This window comes from Hetaerina americana, unplaced genomic scaffold (genome assembly GCF_022747635.1).
Source record: "Hetaerina americana unplaced genomic scaffold, ioHetAmer1.1.p SCAF_1, whole genome shotgun sequence".
NCBI classification, from domain to species: Eukaryota; Metazoa; Arthropoda; class Insecta; order Odonata; family Calopterygidae; genus Hetaerina; species Hetaerina americana.
Window position 1 is genome coordinate 85,795,219 of NW_027286069.1, and position 22,049 is coordinate 85,817,267.

Below are 22,049 nucleotides of genomic sequence, written 5' to 3' on the forward strand. Positions count from 1 at the left end.
TTAGGAATATCGGAAGTAGTGGAAGTGTATAGGTCATTCATGAAGATTTATAAGTGTAACGAATAATTTATGAGGATTTTTCCCCGAAGGAGAGGAGATTTAAACCGTGAGTTTAAGAATAAATAGTATTGCTTAACTGGTCACATTTCGAGTCACGTTGACTTCATGATTACAGCCGTGAAGGGGATATGAACGGTAAGAACTGCTAATTGAGATATGTGCAGCCAATAATGATAAGACATAATATGAAAATGAGAGGTTGACTGAATACCGAAATGAGCGAAGATATGCATTGCAGTTATTGACGACCAGAAGTAAATTTCTTATCCCCTCTCTCTACTGCAGGGCATTTCCATCTGGCGTATCCGTACTCCTACATTATCCCTCTCGATTTCATATGAGAAATTCGAAGAAAGAAAATGTAATGCTCGCCATTAAATAAATGAAAGGAAAAGTACACAAAAATAGAATCTCTCCGAGAAAATAAATTTCCAGAGAGAGGCGAGAAGAGCAGATTCATTCTCATTAAAACTCGACAGGCCGAAAGAAGACGTTCAAATTCGGTCTTTCAGAAGCAAGCATTCGTCGTCTCATCGAGGCTCGTTAATAATGAGAGTAGTATATTATCTCTGCCCTAGATTTCCACAAAGGCTGGAAAAATATGCCTACATTTTTTGGCGAAAGTGTTAAAGTTCAAATAAATTAAATGGCCGAAGCTAAATAAATGCACATACCTGTAGATGTGAGTGAATAAGTACGCGTGACTTCATTGAAATACAACATTAGTTTTACCTCTTGATGGTGTCGACTGTTCGACGTGACTGGTGGTTTTAAATAAAACTCGATGGAACTTGCAAAGTTTTTATTTTTGAAATTCAAAATTTGTTCTAGATTAGATACCTCTGCATTCGTATTGTTGGTAAATATTTTCTTTTCCATTAAGCACACACAGATCGGTGAACTATTTTCGTTTCTCTTAAGACGTCAATTTGAATTTTAACTCCAATGGTTCATAATTTCTTCGAGGGATTTCCATTGGTTAAATTTGTTGAACACAGCAATGGCATTGCATAATAATAAGTAATTGCCTAATTGAAAAACTATTAATTGGCGCGGAAAGCTTAAATCATGTTAAACCATCGCTTTCATCAGTTAACAACATTCTATCGTGATACAAGTTGGCAGGCTTATTCAATGAGTAAATTTTTCTATTTTCACAAAAAGCCTTTCGTAGAAGTTCATTTTACGAAATATATTTCAAAACAGCTCACCGTAGGTTTGTTTTCAAAATCTCACATGATGATTGTCCATTAATTTTTTTCGTTTCCGAAAATATTACTTGATTATCCTAATAAAACAGTTTATAGCTAATGAAATCTTTAGTTCTAGAGTTTGGATACTTCCATTTCGAATCCCTGTCATGTTGCAACGATGCTAAACCGGTGCCACATCTCTTATCTCTATACTTCTTCAATTACCATATTACCAGAGTCAGTGCAGTCAGCAAAGTCATACATTCTTATTACGAAAAAATATGAAATAAGCCCAGATAAATTTGAGAATATACATATGGAATAATTTCTCATTTGCCTCCGGAACAAATATATTTTTTACAATTAGAAATATTTATTCGGGCAGCTCGGCCTCGCTACTTTGTAAAAAAGATGTCAGCCTTGCACCTTGCCGTTCCGGTGGGACTGGGGCTGGAAAAGACCCCGGGCATAGCTTAATACAAGTGTTTTAAATAGTATTAATCAGTGCGTGATTGCATGGCATAAGGGGATACAGTCTAGGCATACACTTTCATAAATACAGGTAATAAACCGGTTAAGGTAGATTTTTTGATGGACACAACTACCAAATAAATAAATATCTTGTCTCTCCTAAAAAAACACAACCCAACATCCTACTCTACAACAAGCCCTTCTTCATCTCTGTGTATTTCCTTTCTCCCTTAATTCAGTTCAACATCCTTAACCTTTTCCTGCCCCATCCGCATTTGCCTAACATTCCTCTATCACAGACTTCAATATCCCACTGCTAATTCATCAATTTTGTTATTGTGCATTGTCTTGATAGTAGTAGTATTGAGGGGAGGCGACCGACTACTGAAGTCATTTGTGCCATAGGGGATGGACAGGAAAGGATGAAGGGTGGAGAGAAACCCGGCGCCGGCATTAGCCTGCTCTTTACGAAAGGCGCCGAGGGGTCCGCAGCTTAACGTCCCATCCGATGGACGGCGTACTCACTTAAAGTACCCTCCACAAAGCACCTCAAGTAGGGATCGAGATATCTCTGAAAAATATTCAAAACGGCCGGGATTTGAACCCGAGCCCTCAGGGTGGGAAGCCAGTATGCATTTTCTTGATGAAACAACACTTTCTTCTTAGCCAAACGTGGTCGCTTTAGCTCGATTTCTTCGCTTAAACGTTGCAATATGTTCGCATAATACTCACCGTTGATATTTTTCCTTTTTTAAGATAGGCAATGAAAATCATCCCATGCGCATTCCAAAAAACCGACGCCATGACCTTGACTGCGAACGGTCTTCACCTTCTTTGGAGGCGGTTCTCCCTTTTGAATCCATTGTTTTGATTATTCTTTTGTCTCGGGTATTAAGTAATGGACCCATGTTTCATCCATGGTAATGAAACGGCACAACATTGCTGCTTTGTTGGAGTAAAACTTTACCAAACACTCAATTGAAACATCCTCACGGCACTGGTTTTGCTCGAGTGTGCGCAAACTTTAAATCATGAATTACCCATTTTGGCCATCTCTACCATCTTACCCATCTTGGATGACCCATCTTGCACCCAGCTTTCTCATGTCCAAATTTTCAGTTAATATGCGATGTACCACACTTGTTGAAATGCCTACTATGTCTGCTAGCTCGCGCATTTTCTGTCGACGATCATTCAGTATCACTTTGTGGATTTTCTTCGCCGTTTCTGGAGTCGTCACCTCATTTGGTCGACCAATGAAATGCTCGTCTTCACTGCTCGTACGGCCCCGTTTAAACTCTGCAACCCAATATTTTACTGTTGTAAACAGAAAGGGGCAGACTCACCCAGAGTAGAATCCAGTCCATATTTTATAATGGTTGGGCCGAGGCCTTTCAATTAAAAGTATTAAATCACAAGACGATGATCAATTTTCTTTATTTTCACAAATTCACTGAAAATGTTTGCTATTGATGACTGCCAAACACATATTAAACAACGAGGCGTCTTCAAACTTGAAACATATACTTTATAGATTACATACTTTCTAATACAGTGATATATTTCAAACAACTACTGGCATCTCTAGATCAGGCCCGGTACTTCTGGGACCACCCTCGTAGCAATACTACCTTGATCAAAAAGTTCCCGGAATAACCACCGTGTGGTGCTCCCATCGTTCCGATTTGAGTTCTGTTTTTTTGTTAAATTGGTACATCTGTTGTTGATATTCCCTTTAAATCTTAGTGTCATAACTTGACATTTGCAAAAGTTACGTAGCCAAGAGTACATCTATCTCTGTGTGTGTTGGCGATTTTTTACAATTGCAGAAATGGATTTAAATTTGCAACAACGAACTTGTATTAAATTTTGCGTAAAAAACGGATTTAGTGGCGCACGGACGTTGGAAATGTTGGAAAAGTGTTTCAGCAACGATTCTCTAAAAAAAACGGTCGTTTACCAGTGGCACGAGCGGTTCAGAAGTGGTCGTGAGTCAATCGAAGATGATGAACGCAGTGGCAGACCATCGACATCGAAAGTCGGTGAAAAAATTGATAAAGTAAAAGAAATGTTGGTCAATAACCGCAAATTAACCATCAGAGAAATAGCGGAGGACTTGAACATTGCCTATGGATCCGCCCAAGACATTGTGGTTAATGATTTGGGTTTCCGTCGTGTAGCAGCAAAGTTGGTGCCAAAAGACCTCAATTTCATGCAAAAAAGAGACCGTGTTGACGTCGCAAAAGACATGATTTGCGAGGCTGAATCCGATCCCACATTCATCAAAAGGATCATTACTGGAGACGAGACGTGGGTTTATGAGTACGACACGCAATCCAGACATCAGGCAAGTGAATGGCGTTCACCAAATGAGCCGAGACCAAAAAAACCACGTCGTTTTCAGTCAAAAAAGAAGGCAATGCTGACGGTTTTCATGGATTACAACGGTGTAGTGCATCATGAATTTTTGCCAGAAGGCCAGACAGTAAACAAAGAGTATTATTTGGGCGTTATGAGACGTTTGCGTGAAGCAATTCGCCGAAAGAGACCAGAAATGTGGGCAGAAAACTCGTGGATTTTGCACCATGATAACGCACCGTCGCACAGTGCTATCATTATTCGTAATTTTTTGACGAAAAATGCAACAAATACCATCCAACAGCCACCGAATTCACCTGATTTGGCTCCCTGTGACTTCTTTCTGTTCAATCGAGTTAAAAAACCATTACGGGGAACGCGTTTTAGCAGCCGAGAGGAAGTAATGGAAAAATCGCAGGAAGCACTGATGGACATACCGAAAACCGAATATAAAAAATGTTTCGAGGATTGGATCAAGCGCTGGCATAAGTGTGTTGCAGTCGATGGGGATTACTTTGAAGGGGACAATATAGATTTAGATGAATAAACTTGTATTTTTAATTTTCTGAATAAATTCCGGGAAATTTTTGATCAAGGTAGTATGTACAAAATGCCTACCACAATTGCGCCTAATTTTGGGGGTATTAGCAATTGGGAGCACCAAGGGCATTAATAGCAAAACCAAGGACGGGTTTCCAAACTCTAAAGGAAATCGCTGACCTTGCGGTATAGCTTTCGCGTCATCATCTTCTTCATGTCTTATTGACCGCTTCAATTGACTGGTTATCTCATGAATGCCCCAATGGCATATTACAGTTAAAGGGGCCATAACCCATGACACGGAAATAGTCTTCCAATTCATAGAAACCGTAAAAGAGATATTATTCTGGTTTTACATTCTGTAGCAATACAAAATGTGAATATGAATAGATCATGCGAAGGGAAAAACTAAGAAAATCCTGATCGAGCATATATAGAGGTAATTCTTTCGTTACCATGACTAAGAAAATTTTCACCCCCCCCCCCCCGTGCTCTGGTTAAGTTGATCCCAAGCGTGGGGCTGATTGCCCGTAAATTACCACTCGAGAGTGGATACTCGGTTTAGATTCCTTTTTTATAATAACGTTTTAAGGGGTTGCGGGGTTCCTTGCTTTGTTTTAGTATAATTAATATCCCACAATCCATACAATATTTGTGCTCAATGGTAAACTTATTTTGTCTTCGTGCATTAAATGTAGAAATGCATTATAATTGCCAAATGGTTACTTGATTTATTGCTGTTAATGTTATATAAGGTGTGTCGTACCTCGATTTCTCTTTTTTTATTTTAATCAGTTATTTCACATTTTGTGTTTTATGTCTATCATTTTCCAGCAACAGAATTTGGGACATTCTGTGGCTATTAATATTGGCGATATGATTGAATCATTTACATATCCCTACAGTTTAAGAGAAATTGCAATCAAAATAAATAGTTTCATATCAATTTCACAAGAATATTGAGACTTGATAGATGTCGAAGCAACTAAGAAATATTACCAGAACAAGAAGAATAACGCCTTGTAACTAGCCAAAATAAATTATAAGACCGATATTTGCCATGCTAATGTTTACGAGAGTGAAAAATCAAAGAGTAAACTTCTAGCGACTATGGCGTTCGATGCATTTTAATTAAAGCCGGCATTCGAATGTCGAAAAACCACATGGAAGGCGGTGTACCAATCAACGAAAGACACCAAATCATTTAGTGGGAGCTGTTTCGATAAATAGATAAGATTAGAATGACCTTGAAGAAGTTTGAAAGAGAAGTTGCAAGCAAGCGACGGAAGGACTCAGTTGCACTGCGTGACAAAGTCTTTTTTCACTTCGTTTGCTGATCTCGTCAGCGCAGCACTTCGTTAAACGTCCAAAGAGGCAGGGGTGAATGTTCCGATGAAATGGGTGATTGGGATCAAAACAAGAGCAGATGTAGAAGGAGTGTCCTTCAAAAAGAGTAAAGACGTAAATCATAATTATAACAGTTCATAGGTTGAAAGCATTTTATATACATTGCTTATTATAGAGAGAAATTTTAATTAAAATTGCCATTGATCATAATAAATAAGCGCCTGATAATAATACTTTACATAGGAAAAACGGAAATGGCAAAATATTAGGAAAACTCAATAAAGAGTGATTATAACTCTTTGATTCATTTCACTCACCGTGAAAATTTTATGTAATGTCATAATCTTAGCGTGTAATATATATGTTGTGCATGCTTCATTGATTTTAATATAGTACTTCGTCATTGAAGCATCTTCAGTCCTAAGTCAACGATGGAAGTAATACGTGACGCTACTTTGAAAATTTATGTAATGTTACAGAAGACTTAGGAGAGTGTGGTCTCCTCTAATTCATAAATAGTTTAAAATGTTTAATGATGGGAGACAGTCTGTGTTTAAATAGTTTAAAATGTTTAGAGATGGGAGACAAAGGAATGTGGGCTGGAGCTCTGGTCACTGCTCTTACGGAAATAAATTTTAAAAGCGTTGTTGGCATTATGAGAGAATATCATTGAAAACCGTTAAGAGTATAACTGAAATGTGGTTTTAAAGTAAAACAAAAGAAAAAAGGTGTTCAAAGTGGTGGCTTCTGCTGGAAAAGTTCTAGTTGCATCATTTGTCGATATTCAGGGAATGGTGTACCGGCATTTAGCGCCAGCATGTTCAGCTGTAAATGGAGCATTCCTCAGGGATGTACTGAAAATTCATCATGTTCTTATCAATCGTAAGAGGCCACATTTCAAAGCAAAAGCCTGTATGCTGCACCACGATAAGGTAGGTCGGAACGTCGCAAATATTTTAGTGTGCTCCTCATCCTCCCTCTAGTACAGACCTAACCACATGTGACCTTCCCCCTTTTCCTCAATGTGAATAAACACCTTTCGTCGGGAGCATTGATCATCATCAAAAGCAATGGCGAAGGCTGCTAATGCGAATTTGAAGGGCCTATCAAAAAGTGGCTTCCAATATAGTTTCGAAGACTGGAGGGGCAAGTGTATTGCATCAATGGGTACTAGTTTGAGTGGACCATGAAAATTTGGAGGATAAGTTAAGGCATTTTGTGACATAAAGGTAATCAGCATCCTTAATTTGAGAGCCTTCGAAGAAACTAGAGAATATGAGTTTTCTGAAAATGGGTAGGATTATTCTTCGTCACCTGTGACGATAAGTGAATGAATAAGCATTCTCTTGAAGGAACGGGCGACTTAAAAAGAAAGAGATTGGGCTTTAAAAAAGTGGCAACGGAAATACATGTAAAAGGGAAATAAATGCAGAAAGACAGTATGCCACCGTAACATATTAGATATTAGCTAAGATTGGTGATTGATGGCAAGAGTAAGTGTGATTTGCATGGTGGACGGATTATGCGATTTACGCTCAGATTCCGGACTCAAATCGTAGCGGTGGTGGATTTTTGACGTATACCTCAACTGTCAATTGAGGGCCATTGGCATGAGCTTCCTCCTCTACACCATTTACCTCACCCATGAAAATTCTATTAGACACCAAAATGAAATGTCCTATTCTCTTGACACAAAAGAGATCAGCAGCATTTCGATAACAGCAATAAATGCTGCACTACTGACTATAAATACGTCATGTTTTTTCGTTCCATAATGCAGGGAAATGAAGCATAGACTAAAGAAAAATGAAAAATATCCATCTGAATAGTTTTCAGTTCTGACCATGGCTTCTTTGTGTGAGAAGGCTTTGCAGAAGGGTTTCGGATAAGCTCTTGACAAACAGTTAGTAGGGAAATTCTCCTTCAGCCGCAAAATTGTAGACTGTAAAAGAAAACTCCTCGTGACTACAGTTTTAAGAAGTATCTATATGCTCTCGAGGGGATGAAAGTAAGTGTGCACCGATGCTCAAGATAAATACTAATCCCTGCTGAACCAAAAATTGAGGCATAATGGCAGTATCATGACAGCGATTTAACTCCGTTTAAATTAGGATGTGGTTATTATGTAGCATCACCAAGAAAATGGTTCAGAATTGAGGAATTAAATATACTTCGAATTAATATTATTAATTTCAAGATTATTTTATATGTTCAATTATGATATTTAATTTATTCACTTGTCACTTCAAGTTTAATGAATCAATACCTCAATTTATCAGCTCACAAAGTAATAGGTACAAACGCGGAACAGAAGGGAATTTAAAGTTCACACTTGGGAGACTCTGCAGCGGCCGGTTTCGGCCGGATGAAGAAGGAGAAAGGTGAAGCACCCCTAGAGATCCTCGGGGTTATGGACCCCTCATCAAATACGCAGTTCTAATCGACGTGCAGCTCAAGCTTTTTTAGATTAATGAGCCCCCGGTATAAGCGTGTGTTGGTTTTATCAGTGGTTCTTAAAAATACCCGACACTGAATTATGTAATAATCAAGCAAATCATCCTATTTTCGGCGACAATGGTCACCTACAATTCGTCTCATATTACATAACGCATAAATCTCTGCTGAAATATTGAAAATAATTCAAAGTGAATGTTTCACCTGTGCGATTTTCATAGGATGCTGTGGGAATGAGAAATTGCGAATAGAAAAGATAGGACATTAATTTTAAGAATCTCTAATAAGACATAAAATATTACTTAATTGATGTAGGAAAAGAATAACCGATTTTTTTAAATGTACGAGCATTCCCAGTGAAACTAGGCTGGATTAATAACTACGCAATTTTTAATCGATCATAAATCTTCAAGGGTAGTTAAGTCTACCCGCTTGAATGTATGATTACTTGTATTCGGTATGATTTGACGAAGTAGATACAACTGTATTTGATACATAAGATAAATACCCAGCCATTTCTTTTTTGGCGTTATAATGATCTATTTATCGCGGGTAAATTATGGTTGCTACTATCAACGATGAAAAAGCAAACAAAAAATTACAATGGACATTGTGTTGAGTTTAGCTGATCAGAAATATTTATGGAAAGTAATTTTGGAAGAATTACGGGAATTTTACGGAGATTCGTATGACAATAAGATGATAGACAAATAGATCGAAGAAAATCATTCGGCAGGCACGAGTTTATTTATCTCTTCTTTTTATTCATCTCTTCCGCTTTACGCCACGCCAACATACACAAATATGTAATCCACATATGATTATACATACGTATGTGACTTTTGATGTGAGCGTTTTTCATTTGCAATTAAAAAGGAACAACGTGAAAGAATTCGGGAAGCGTATTCACAAAAAAATGCTTATTCCAAAAATCCGGCAGAAGATATCGCTAAAGAGCTAGATCCTTGCATTGCGGATGGACTACCTTTTAATGCAACAATTTTACATTGTAAAAATCATTCGCCTTGACCAGGATCCAGGTGAATACGAATCCCGGTCAAGGCGAATGGTTTGTACATAAGCAACTGTTGCATCGTAATGCACATTTAGCGGATGACTCCGTCAAAAGTTACCTAAGCGGCATCTCCCGCAGTTTCTTGAAACTATTTTTTAAGACTCAGGAAATATATTACGAAGAATATGCCATAATCCAGTTGAACAGTGTTAAAATATCTCAGTTGAGACTCTTTTGCCATTATCTCTGAAACAATGACAAAGGTTTGAGAATAAATAAATGTTAATTTATATCTTGAAACACTAGAACAGGAACTAATAAAATTACCTAAGTGTCCCATAAGACTGCTCTGGCTACATATAATTTTATTTTACTTAGAAAACAGAACATGCGATGTTCATGGAATGTGAACTCATGGGAAATGTTAGCAGAAACGGCGTGGTTAGTGTGTGTGAATTAATAGCTTCTATGATGGAAATTAGACTGCAGACAATGCTCCTTAAAACTATGCAATATGTTAATTAATGACGAGGCTCTGTGATAAATTTATATTATTCCAATCTGAAAGAGTTATGAGAATCTGTCTTGATTTTATGCATACAGGAAAAAGCTCACGGTAAGTATACAATTTGTTCATTATGCGGTGGGAATAAAGATCAATGCAATGGTCTACCGAATAAATCTCATTCGAAAATGGCCTTCTATAGAATGTTTTCTATTTGGAAGAGAGCTTAAGATGACGGAAGAGTGACCTCTTCCTTCATTAAGAATTCATAGTTCTAATTCAAACGGAATCAAGCAGTGCAGCAGTAAGCATGAAGAAATGTGTTAGGCAAGGATGTAATTCCTCACCCATGCATTCAATATCTATTTTGTGTAAGCAATAAGTGACATCATAAGGAAAAGAGTTTTTTGTCAACGGAGAAAAATCATCATATTGTATTTAGCCTTGACTACATTATATCGGAGGGATAAAAAAAGACCCTTGAAGAAGAATACGAGAAATCATATCCTGAAGATGAAAACAAAAAGAAATGTAATCTAGGAAGTAAGGGCAACTCAACTGAAGTAAAATTTGGAGAATCAGAAGCCGAGAAAAAAAGTAAGAAGTCCGCTGTTTGAGAAGAATACTCATCAGCGAAAAATGAATCAAGAATTGACAGGTAACAGAATATCCAAGGCAAAGAAGAGTTCTAATCTTAAGAAAAGATAGGTATTTAGACAAAGAGCTAGACCGTTTGTAAAGAAGCACCCTACGAACTCTTTGGCACAGCATTGAATGGGGCGAGGTGTGCGCAATAACAGCAGTAATTAGGAATATCGGAAGTAGTGGAAGTGTATAGGTCATTCATGAAGATTTATAAGTGTAACGAATAATTTATGAGGATTTTTCCCCGAAGGAGAGGAGATTTAAACCGTGAGTTTAAGAATAAATAGTATTGCTTAACTGGTCACATTTCGAGTCACGTTGACTTCATGATTACAGCCGTGAAGGGGATATGAACGGTAAGAACTGCTAATTGAGATATGTGCAGCCAATAATGATAAGACATAATATGAAAATGAGAGGTTGACTGAATACCGAAATGAGCGAAGATATGCATTGCAGTTATTGACGACCAGAAGTAAATTTCTTATCCCCTCTCTCTACTGCAGGGCATTTCCATCTGGCGTATCCGTACTCCTACATTATCCCTCTCGATTTCATATGAGAAATTCGAAGAAAGAAAATGTAATGCTCGCCATTAAATAAATGAAAGGAAAAGTACACAAAAATAGAATCTCTCCGAGAAAATAAATTTCCAGAGAGAGGCGAGAAGAGCAGATTCATTCTCATTAAAACTCGACAGGCCGAAAGAAGACGTTCAAATTCGGTCTTTCAGAAGCAAGCATTCGTCGTCTCATCGAGGCTCGTTAATAATGAGAGTAGTATATTATCTCTGCCCTAGATTTCCACAAAGGCTGGAAAAATATGCCTACATTTTTTGGCGAAAGTGTTAAAGTTCAAATAAATTAAATGGCCGAAGCTAAATAAATGCACATACCTGTAGATGTGAGTGAATAAGTACGCGTGACTTCATTGAAATACAACATTAGTTTTACCTCTTGATGGTGTCGACTGTTCGACGTGACTGGTGGTTTTAAATAAAACTCGATGGAACTTGCAAAGTTTTTATTTTTGAAATTCAAAATTTGTTCTAGATTAGATACCTCTGCATTCGTATTGTTGGTAAATATTTTCTTTTCCATTAAGCACACACAGATCGGTGAACTATTTTCGTTTCTCTTAAGACGTCAATTTGAATTTTAACTCCAATGGTTCATAATTTCTTCGAGGGATTTCCATTGGTTAAATTTGTTGAACACAGCAATGGCATTGCATAATAATAAGTAATTGCCTAATTGAAAAACTATTAATTGGCGCGGAAAGCTTAAATCATGTTAAACCATCGCTTTCATCAGTTAACAACATTCTATCGTGATACAAGTTGGCAGGCTTATTCAATGAGTAAATTTTTCTATTTTCACAAAAAGCCTTTCGTAGAAGTTCATTTTACGAAATATATTTCAAAACAGCTCACCGTAGGTTTGTTTTCAAAATCTCACATGATGATTGTCCATTAATTTTTTTCGTTTCCGAAAATATTACTTGATTATCCTAATAAAACAGTTTATAGCTAATGAAATCTTTAGTTCTAGAGTTTGGATACTTCCATTTCGAATCCCTGTCATGTTGCAACGATGCTAAACCGGTGCCACATCTCTTATCTCTATACTTCTTCAATTACCATATTACCAGAGTCAGTGCAGTCAGCAAAGTCATACATTCTTATTACGAAAAAATATGAAATAAGCCCAGATAAATTTGAGAATATACATATGGAATAATTTCTCATTTGCCTCCGGAACAAATATATTTTTTACAATTAGAAATATTTATTCGGGCAGCTCGGCCTCGCTACTTTGTAAAAAAGATGTCAGCCTTGCACCTTGCCGTTCCGGTGGGACTGGGGCTGGAAAAGACCCCGGGCATAGCTTAATACAAGTGTTTTAAATAGTATTAATCAGTGCGTGATTGCATGGCATAAGGGGATACAGTCTAGGCATACACTTTCATAAATACAGGTAATAAACCGGTTAAGGTAGATTTTTTGATGGACACAACTACCAAATAAATAAATATCTTGTCTCTCCTAAAAAAACACAACCCAACATCCTACTCTACAACAAGCCCTTCTTCATCTCTGTGTATTTCCTTTCTCCCTTAATTCAGTTCAACATCCTTAACCTTTTCCTGCCCCATCCGCGTTTGCCTAACATTCCTCTATCACAGACTTCAATATCCCACTGCCAATCAATATGCCCCTCATCCATTTTCCCGGCTTCCTTATGATTTCTTCCAAAAATCTTCTCTCCTCAACCACGATTACTAGCACTTCTTCATTTGTATTCCTTTTTGTCCACCCCAACTTCTCCATCCTTCTCCTCATCCACATTTCAAAAGCCTCAAATCTACATCTATTCTCCTGCTTCAGTGCCCATGTTTCTGCTCTGTACATAACTATGCTCCATACTTAAGTTTTCACGAGCCTTTTCATAACATCCTTACTCAACGTGCCTGTCATCAACTCCCTCCTCCTCGTGAAAGCCTCTTAACTTAGTGCAATTCTTCTCCTTACGTCCCTACTACTTTGACCTTTTTGGTCCTAAACACTTCCAAGATATGTAAACTGTTTACCTGCTCTAGTTTTTACCCTCCAATTCTAATTTTTAACTTAGCCTTTGTCTTTCAGGAAAATCGCATAACCTTTGTTTTATTTATATTGATTCTCATTCCATATCTATCGCACTGAATATCCAATTCACTCAGCAATTCTTGAAACCCCTTGGCAAACTGACGAACTAGAGCTTGGTCATCAGCAAACCTAACCGATTTTACAAATTCTCTGCCAACTTTACTTCCTATCCCAGTTCTTCCCATGCATCTTTAATCATTTCCTTCACATATATGTTGTATAACACAGGTGATAATGGACAACCCTGGCTCACACTAATTTCTAACACTGGTGTGCACTACATAATAATGCAAATCCAAAAAGAATATGGGTATTGCAAATATTTAAGGAAGGATTTATGGCGAAATTATTTATCTTCAGCTCTCTATATTGAGTTCTCTATTAGAATTAAGAATATATTTTGAAATCTGTAAAAACGCTTTTGTTTCAAAATGCACTAAGAGAGGAAATGATTTTTTCTACAGTAACCAATCCAACTGCATGCACAGATTTAAATAAATCAAACATGGACATTTGAATTAATTTATTATTGATTTAACATGTTATTAATCAAGGGAATGAGTCCAATGTACCCATGATTTTATTTTTGGTCATGACTGTATGAACATTTTTTGGCCTCTTTTTACTTCTTAGTGCATTTTAAAATAAAAGCTTTTTTCTAAGCTTTTAAAATATTAAATTATTTTATATGTACAGTCTAATTAACATTTTATACTCACTTGCTCCCCAAATTTCAATTCAAGCATTCATACCCCCAGGCAGAATAGCCACTAACTGCCACACCCTGCTCATCCCCATGAGCATGTCTTCCCCATGTGTGATTTTTGCCTTTACTCCTAAGGCACTTGGTGGCTTTCCAACAATTGAAACATTTGTAGCGAGGGAGAGAAACTTAAATTTGAACTTATTCACTGGGACCGTTCAATAGATATTCAAATTGAAATTGAATATTAGATAATTGGTCCAATGGTGAATGAATATGAATATATGAAAAATAAGATATGAATGATTGCATGCAAAAATGGATTATTACATGCCCGATGCATGTCTGCCTGACATTATATAAAATGCTATGAAGCCAACAAGTAATGAAGATGTTGAAATATACAAAACATTACCCAGTCATTCTAAATGAACCACCTGACATTAATCATGTTGTTCAAATGAAAAACTATTGACTTTGTATACCATATTTGAGGAAAAAATATAAATGAAATGGTGTAAATTTCCAGTATTTTATTCTGTAGAAGATACGACTGGACAAGGCTTATACATATGTTTTGATATAAGTCATTTTAACAAACTAAACTTAGAGCCATTGTTCTTTTTGGAGAGGGTGACAACAATTCAGCCAATATAAAGGAGAAGTACAATGGACAAACAAAAATCTTAGCAATGAACTCTGGAGCTTTTTAAGGTAACTAAGTGTTTTGATCACAGTATTAACTGAGTCTTCTTTGATGCTGCTTCGATTTCTTTGGAAAGAGCACATATTTTTAGTATCATTAAAAAAATTATGATTTTTTAAATGTATAAAATGCTGGAATATATTATTGGAATGTTTAATACATTTAATTTTAAATTCATTGCTTAAAATGAGATGGGAAATAAAAATCAAATTAAACCCTTAAAATTAAAAGCAAAAGAAATATATCTTGCTTTAAAAGGTATGGAAAAAATATTTCAGGCCAAAATTAATTTGTAAGCTAACTCCATATAAATTTATTTTTCCTCTGTTTTTTGTTGTATGATCCTAATGAATAATATTAATTTCATTTGTAAATGTTACAAAATACCAATTTTTAACTTAAATGAAGCTCTCAAAAATTTGAAAAAGTTTAAAGATTACTTGAATGAATTCAGATGAACCACTGGATTTGAATTCATAATAAAATATGCAGTACAAAAGGCAGAAGAAATAGATTTGAAACCAACATTTTCAGATAGTACAAGAGAACAAAGAAAAAAATAATGCTTTGATTGTGAAGCAAAAGATGAACTTGCTACAGATGCTTTGAAAACATATTCTTAGCAATAATTTATTTAGCCATAATCAGAGATTTAAATTTTAGTGAGGGGCATTCATTCATTTTAAGTTAAATTGCTAATAAAGGTTGCTGGCTTGAGAGAGAAGTGAAATCCTTGTACAAAATCTTTTGTAGCTTCTTCTTCAAAAACCTAAGCAGTGATTTTTACTTTAGAATGTTTAATAGGAGCATGTTGCATTAATGTGGTTTTTGAATGTACAAAAAGATATTTTAATGTTTTTTTCACATTCTTTTTTTCATGCGGCACTTTTATCATCAATTTTTGGCATATACCTTTCGGGGAATTTTTGCATCCCCCAGAACTAGGGATAGCCCCATCTCAGGCCAAAAAGGAGGTAAACAGATGAGAGAAATCTTAAGTCCATTTCCATTTTATCCATCATGAGACATTGGACTCTCAGGTATTTGCTATCCCCTACCATATGGAGTGGGATGGGGAATAACTACTGAGAATATTATATTACACATCTTCCAGGACTTTCTCAGAATAGCCTAATGTAGTTAACATTAACACTTAATCTAACCTAATTTGCTTTATGTCCTATGCTCACCTAAAGCTTGTAAAGTGTCAATTCAATTTTATGGAGGTACAAAGGTGCAGTATTGATGAATTTAAACATATTTCAGCTTTAAATATAATTATAAAATGCTAAAATGTGTGACCCAGGTATTACTTTGCTACAAATGACTATTAAATTTACTAGAATTAAGTATTTTCAGAAAATTAAAGTATCTTTATTGGAATAGTAATTCATAAAATCAGGTGTGAACCATTCAGTTATGTGGGGTAACAGCCATTGCTGAACACATTACAAAATTAATGCGATAGTTATGGAATGCAAATCAATGCTTGAAAAACAAAGATTACGAGCTTTTCGAGAAACAGAAAGGCTAATTTATGTGTTAATATAGGAGGGCAAAAACTAGAGCAGCCAGAAAGGTTTACATATCCTGAAAGTTTCTTAGACCAAGATGGTCCAATTATTAGGGATATAAGAAGAAAAATCGTGTTTGGCAAAGAAGCTCCTGGAAGGAGAGAATGGTTGATGGGGACATTAAATAAGGAGGTTTGTAAAAGGCTAGTGAAAACTTTCATACAGTGCTTGGTTTTGTATGGGTAAGAACCTTTGTTGTTGCAGCAAGATGATAGGCATGGATTGGAAACTTTAGAAATGTGCGTGTGAAAAAGAATGGAAAAGATAAAATGCACACAGAAATTCAAACTAAGTCCTAGGCATGATGGGAGAGGAGAGAGAATTGTAGGAAGACATCCATGCCAAAGAAGGCAGAAAGATGGACGCAGATTGTTTTGATTGACAATGGAATGAAAAGACTGATAGAGAGGAGGACGTTTGGCAAGTGTGGTGAGGGTAGGAAAATGACAGGCATGCTGGATGGAATGAAGGGAGATATAGCCTATGTGCAATTGAAGTGCAGTTTATTTCAGTGTGGGGTGTCAGGTTTTTCTTGTCAGGCTAAGAAAGGAAATGTAGGAGCGTATGGTTCATGTTCATCCAAAAACCTGCCTTAAAATGATAGAATACCAAATAATAATATTGAAATAAAATACTATTCAACTTATACCTACATACTTTGGATTATTTGCATCCTATTTTGTCTACACTGCTTATTACTGTATACATATTTATCTTAATTTCCTATATTATTTCTTACGAGGTCTTCCCTCATATTCATAAAATACATTTTATAGCATAGGTACCATATAATTCCAGCAAAACTGCACAACCAGCCCTGCAATATTCCTAATATTTATTTGAATCTGTTTTTTATTGTAAAATATCTTTTATGAAGCATGTAATAAGCTAAATATTTTTGTATACTAAACACATGGCTAATTTGTATCTGATCTAGAATTGAAAAGTATCTGTTTAGCCTTGTTGTGAAGGGGGTATAGTTAACTTGAATAGGTACCTCTTGTGCACAGAATATTTATTGTGCTTAGCAGCAGCATTAATGAACATGTAAATGAATGTCGCTATGTCAGTAAGATGGATTGCGGAAGCCCAGGGATGGAGCGTTGGACTACTGACCAGAGGGCCCAGGTTCGCTTCCCTGGTAGGCCTCTGATCACCATCAGCTCCACCCAAGCTGTGTGATTTTTTAGGCACCAGACCTTCACAGGGCACAGGGAAAGGAACTGGCCCCCCTACACTGATGTTTGAATTTTACACGCCGTAAAGGGCTTAGTTCTGGGTGAACTCTACTATCACCAACCAAACAGACCTTCGGGTTGATTATTGTGTTTATGGTTTTTAGAATCAGTAATTATGTGAAAACTATGATAAAAATATTTACATAGACCTTTGTAACTTACAGATTAAAACTCAACGACCTCACAAAAAATGCAGTGAATAAAACTAGCTAAACTAATTTTAATATTGTACTTATTGTCATTAAACATTTATGATTTGACGTAAAAGGCCAAAATTTGGCTGTTGTCGGATTGGTGCCAAATTCGAAAACTACTGATTGACACAGATCCAATCCACTGAAATATTGATCAGTGATTATATTTTCCAACTGAGGGTGTTGGATATTAGTATTGTTTCATTAATAACTACAAGAATGAAAACAGTCTATCTTATTCACAAAAATACAAATGTTATACAGAAGCTGTCCTACTGATTAAAGGAAGTGAAGGGATTATGGAGACTAATAATTAAAATTGAACGAGATGTTTTTGTACATCACCCACTTAAATGTATTGAAGTTCAAAATTGAAACTTTTGTCTATGTAAAAAGACACAATACTTGTTAAACAAGGATGGCCAACTGCTTTTGTCTTTAAGTTAAAATATGCTAAATTTTTTATGATCTTAGGGTTGGTGCCAAAAGAACGTCGAATTACGATGCTCTTCTGTTTGGATAAAACACAATCGAAAATTTAAAACTGCAGAAATGAAATCGTCAAAGAAGATTGAGGTTTTCAGCAAGTCTGCGGTAAGAGCAAATTATTGATTGAATTTCGTGGAACTGTAGTGGAATATATTAATAATTATCATTTACAAATATGGACGATTCATATAATTTCAGCTGGTTAGTTTAAAAGCAGAACTTTCGAAGAAACAAGAAGAGGCTCGTCAGGCCAGGCTAAAAGGCAATGGAGAAACGGTTGTACCCACCCAAATACCACAAAAAATATCTGAATATAATAGAAAAAATCATGGAGTTGATGAAAGGAACCAAAAAGATGCAGAGCAGATAGCGGAAGAAGAAGCATCGTGTAGAAAATCAAGGTAAGACTGTGTTTGTGAAATGAATGGTGCTATATCGAATTCCGACGAGACACTTGACTTCTGAAAATGTATAATGATTCTGATAATCTGTTTGGTTGATGTCTACATGATGGCAAATATGCCAATCTATAATTGATGGTACTGAAGTTGTCTTAGGATGCCTCTCCTGGAGGGTCTTTTTCGATGTGTAATTAATAGCAGGAACTACATGTCATTATCATACAAGGTTTTCACTTTAGTCAAAGTAAGAACTATAGTTGAATTTAATTTTTATGCCTAAATTTTTATTCAGAGTTGCTCTGGAAGAAAAAGCCAAACTCTATGAAAAGCTCAGCCATGGTCAAGAAATTGACAGCTCAGAAAATGATGGCAGGTTTGTAATTTTTTCTCTGTGCTTAGCCATTGAGAAAATTTATACATTATTGTATTTTTCAAACTTTTATATTGGTAAATACTGACGTTCATGTCGTAACTGTTTAATTTTCCTAGGTATCTTGTAGATTTTGAGCAAAAAGCTATTGATAAAGGTGGAACGAGTACTAATACAGACCATGCTGTGGAAATCGATGAAGAAGAAGAAGAGGAGAAATATGATAGTGATGATTATGATCACCCATCAGATCCAGAAGAGGATTGGTATGTAAATTAGCGTTGACATTCTTAATTATGCCCTGTTATTATATAAATTGTAGGAATTTGAAAGGTTTGGATGATACATTTATGAGTTTAATGTCTTTCAAAGTATATTCGATTGAAAGTATGGTAAGACAGTTTTACACTGTAATGGTAAGGTGGAATTCATAACTTTAATGGTATAGAAGCAGTTGTCTCCTAGGAATTGTGGGAACATATGCATTAAAAGTGATGAGAAATTAGCAGTTGTGTACCTGAAAGTGTTTTATTATAACTAGTCTGATGTCACAAATTTTTATGCTGGAATTATGCAGCTGAAAAATTTGCATTATTAAATGAAAAACTTAGCATTTTTTTGTAAAGGGACTCTTTCATTTTGTTAGACCTGATACTATAATGTAGATATTGTGTGGCAAATGTTGCTCTATTATCAAGAACAAATGGCAATCAATAAAAGAAAGAGGCTCTTTTTATTTTACTTTAATAAGAGGATTGATTCTCAGGGTTGATTATCGTGACTGCCTTGGCAGAACCAGACGATGCCTCCGCAAAGATCTCCCATTTGTCAAGATGAAAGATTCTAAATTGGCTGACTCACTTGGAATGAGTGCACCTCCCATAGCAATGGGAAAACCAGGTAAGGGGCTGCACGCATTTTGAAATTACCTTTTCCAGCTCACTATGGTTAAAAGTTGCACCCTTAATTTCATGAGCCATAAGAGTTTGGGCCCCAACCATTCTATGACCAGCTTCAGTATCATATACAAAATAATATTCTTGTGTCATAGCAGTTTATTATTTTCTTCAAAATATTAAGAACATAAGCCAATTGTGTTTGATGGCAGAATACATTTAGGCAGATGTTTTGATTATTCCTTGATATATCTTTCAAGGTAGTTAAAAATGAGCATGCTGAAATCTTGGGACTCAATTAAAAGTAATTAACTTTTAAGGTATGCATTTGATTGTACTTTCAACAAATATTAATATCCTGATCATAGTGACAGTGAAGAATTTTACCAATAAAATTGCATACTTGTCTCTTATATGAGATTTGAGGGGTCAATTTAAAAAGAGTGTTTAAAAGAAGGCATTTATCATAGCAAAAATGTATGAGCATATTTACATCAATCCTTGCCAGCGCATAATAGTTTACTGTAATTATAGAAGAGTTTGAGGGATGCTTGCACAGTTTTAAATATTGAATATTGCATTTCACCTTATTAGCCTTTTGTTAGATGTTTGATATGTCCTGGATCAAAATTTACTGGATGTGTTTTTCTGCTGATTTGTATAGTGAAGAAAAACACGAATATTCTTATTTATTTGTCATCCCCAAAATAATCAATCCTAAGTTTATATTGGCCCAGGAGGGTTGAGTTTTCCCAAAAATAAGAAATGTGAAATTCACATTCAGGGTGGCAGTTACATTCCCTGTGCATGATATTAAAAAATCAAACTGCTCAGCTTTTACGTGTAGTTATCTAAAAGTTATCACCTGGGACCTTCCAGTCAGCAATTGAATGCTTCTACCCTAGAGATGCTGCCATATAGATAAGTGAACATTTTAGTAAGTAATGCATAAAATAGTATGCCTTTTTTTCATTTATGTCATTGCGCAGCATCAGCCTTTATGATATTTAGGTTTTGGACATAAATCCAATTACGTGTCATTAGTTTCATCATGAAATTTAAATGTTTTTCAATGGCAATTAGGTATCGTTAAAGTCTTCAATTTTTCAACTATGGTTTCCAGTGAGTAATTGATTATATTTAATTTTATAGTGACAGCATCAAAGGAGGCATCAAAGCCTGAGAGTGAAACGGTGACCGCATCTGATACCAGCAGAAAAGTAGAGCCACCCAGGGAAAATCTTGAGCTAATGTCTGAAGACATGAGAAAACAAGAAATGAGGGAGAAGTGGGAGCAACAAGAGGCAGAACTACGGGAAAAGAGTGATGTGCACTATCAAGATGTTATATTCGATGGTGAGTGTTTGAATTCCTTTTTATTTATCGGGCCAATTTTATGATGGATGGTCGGCTTTAATTCATTCTGGCGTGTATGCGATAACCATATCAAGTCATTAAATTATTCAGGCTTTTATTGTGTTCTTTTTATGTTACCATTGAATCTCTGAGTAGAGCACTTATATTAATGTGAATTTTTGCTCTATGTTGCGGCGAGAGTAGTTGAGGATGATTCTAATTGGAATACTCTTTAATTGTATTTTGCTGTGTTGAATTTTAGAAAAAATTAGTTTCAAGAAGGGAGAATGGTTAGATTCTTATTAAGCACCTTTGTATACCTACCCAGACTTATCTCCCTACATTTTGCTCTCAAATTGGGGACCAAGTGTTCTGCTAATCCATATTAACTATCTTGGAAGTTGATTTTTTTACATAAAAATTTAAAAATTAAAATTTTTAAGCCTAATTTCATGTGGGATTTGTAAATAAATCTTATGTTACCTTACTATGGGAAGTAACTACTGAAAACACTTGAAAATATAAGTGAAGCAAACGTATATTCTCAAAACTGAACAACTAAGCAAAAAATCATGATGAAAAAGTTTAGTGCATTGTCACTTAATAAGCATAAAACAGTTGTTAACTAAGTTTTGTTTTGTGGCATAATTGTATGATATATTTAGTAAGGATGTTACCATTCTCATGTCAGAATTTCTGAAACTCTTCTCTATAAGATGAGTGATATAATTTTTGAAAAGAGACTACTTTGGAGTTACCTGAATTTAAGAGGTGTAGCCCTGTTATCTTACTTTAATCGATAAGCATTAATAATACCACTTGACTATATTTACTGACATGAAAAAACAACATTGTTTACAGTTCAGTGATTATGATACAGTGATTTT

General features: G+C 35.7%; 1 protein-coding gene across 1 annotated transcript in view; it reads left to right on the plus strand.

The window, feature by feature from the left end:
* The first annotated feature begins 18,181 nt into the window (after window positions 1-18,181).
* Window positions 18,182-22,049, plus strand: part of LOC139694205 (coiled-coil domain-containing protein 174) — a 251,505-nt gene continuing 247,637 nt past the window's right edge. Inside the window, exons 1-6 of the mRNA XM_071592652.1 lie at window positions 18,182-18,244; window positions 18,338-18,540; window positions 18,833-18,913; window positions 19,030-19,176; window positions 19,677-19,810; window positions 20,959-21,162. Coding sequence (XP_071448753.1) covers window positions 18,203-18,244; window positions 18,338-18,540; window positions 18,833-18,913; window positions 19,030-19,176; window positions 19,677-19,810; window positions 20,959-21,162 — 811 coding nt within the window. The 5' untranslated portion in view covers window positions 18,182-18,202. The remainder of the gene's footprint in view (window positions 18,245-18,337; window positions 18,541-18,832; window positions 18,914-19,029; window positions 19,177-19,676; window positions 19,811-20,958; window positions 21,163-22,049) is intronic.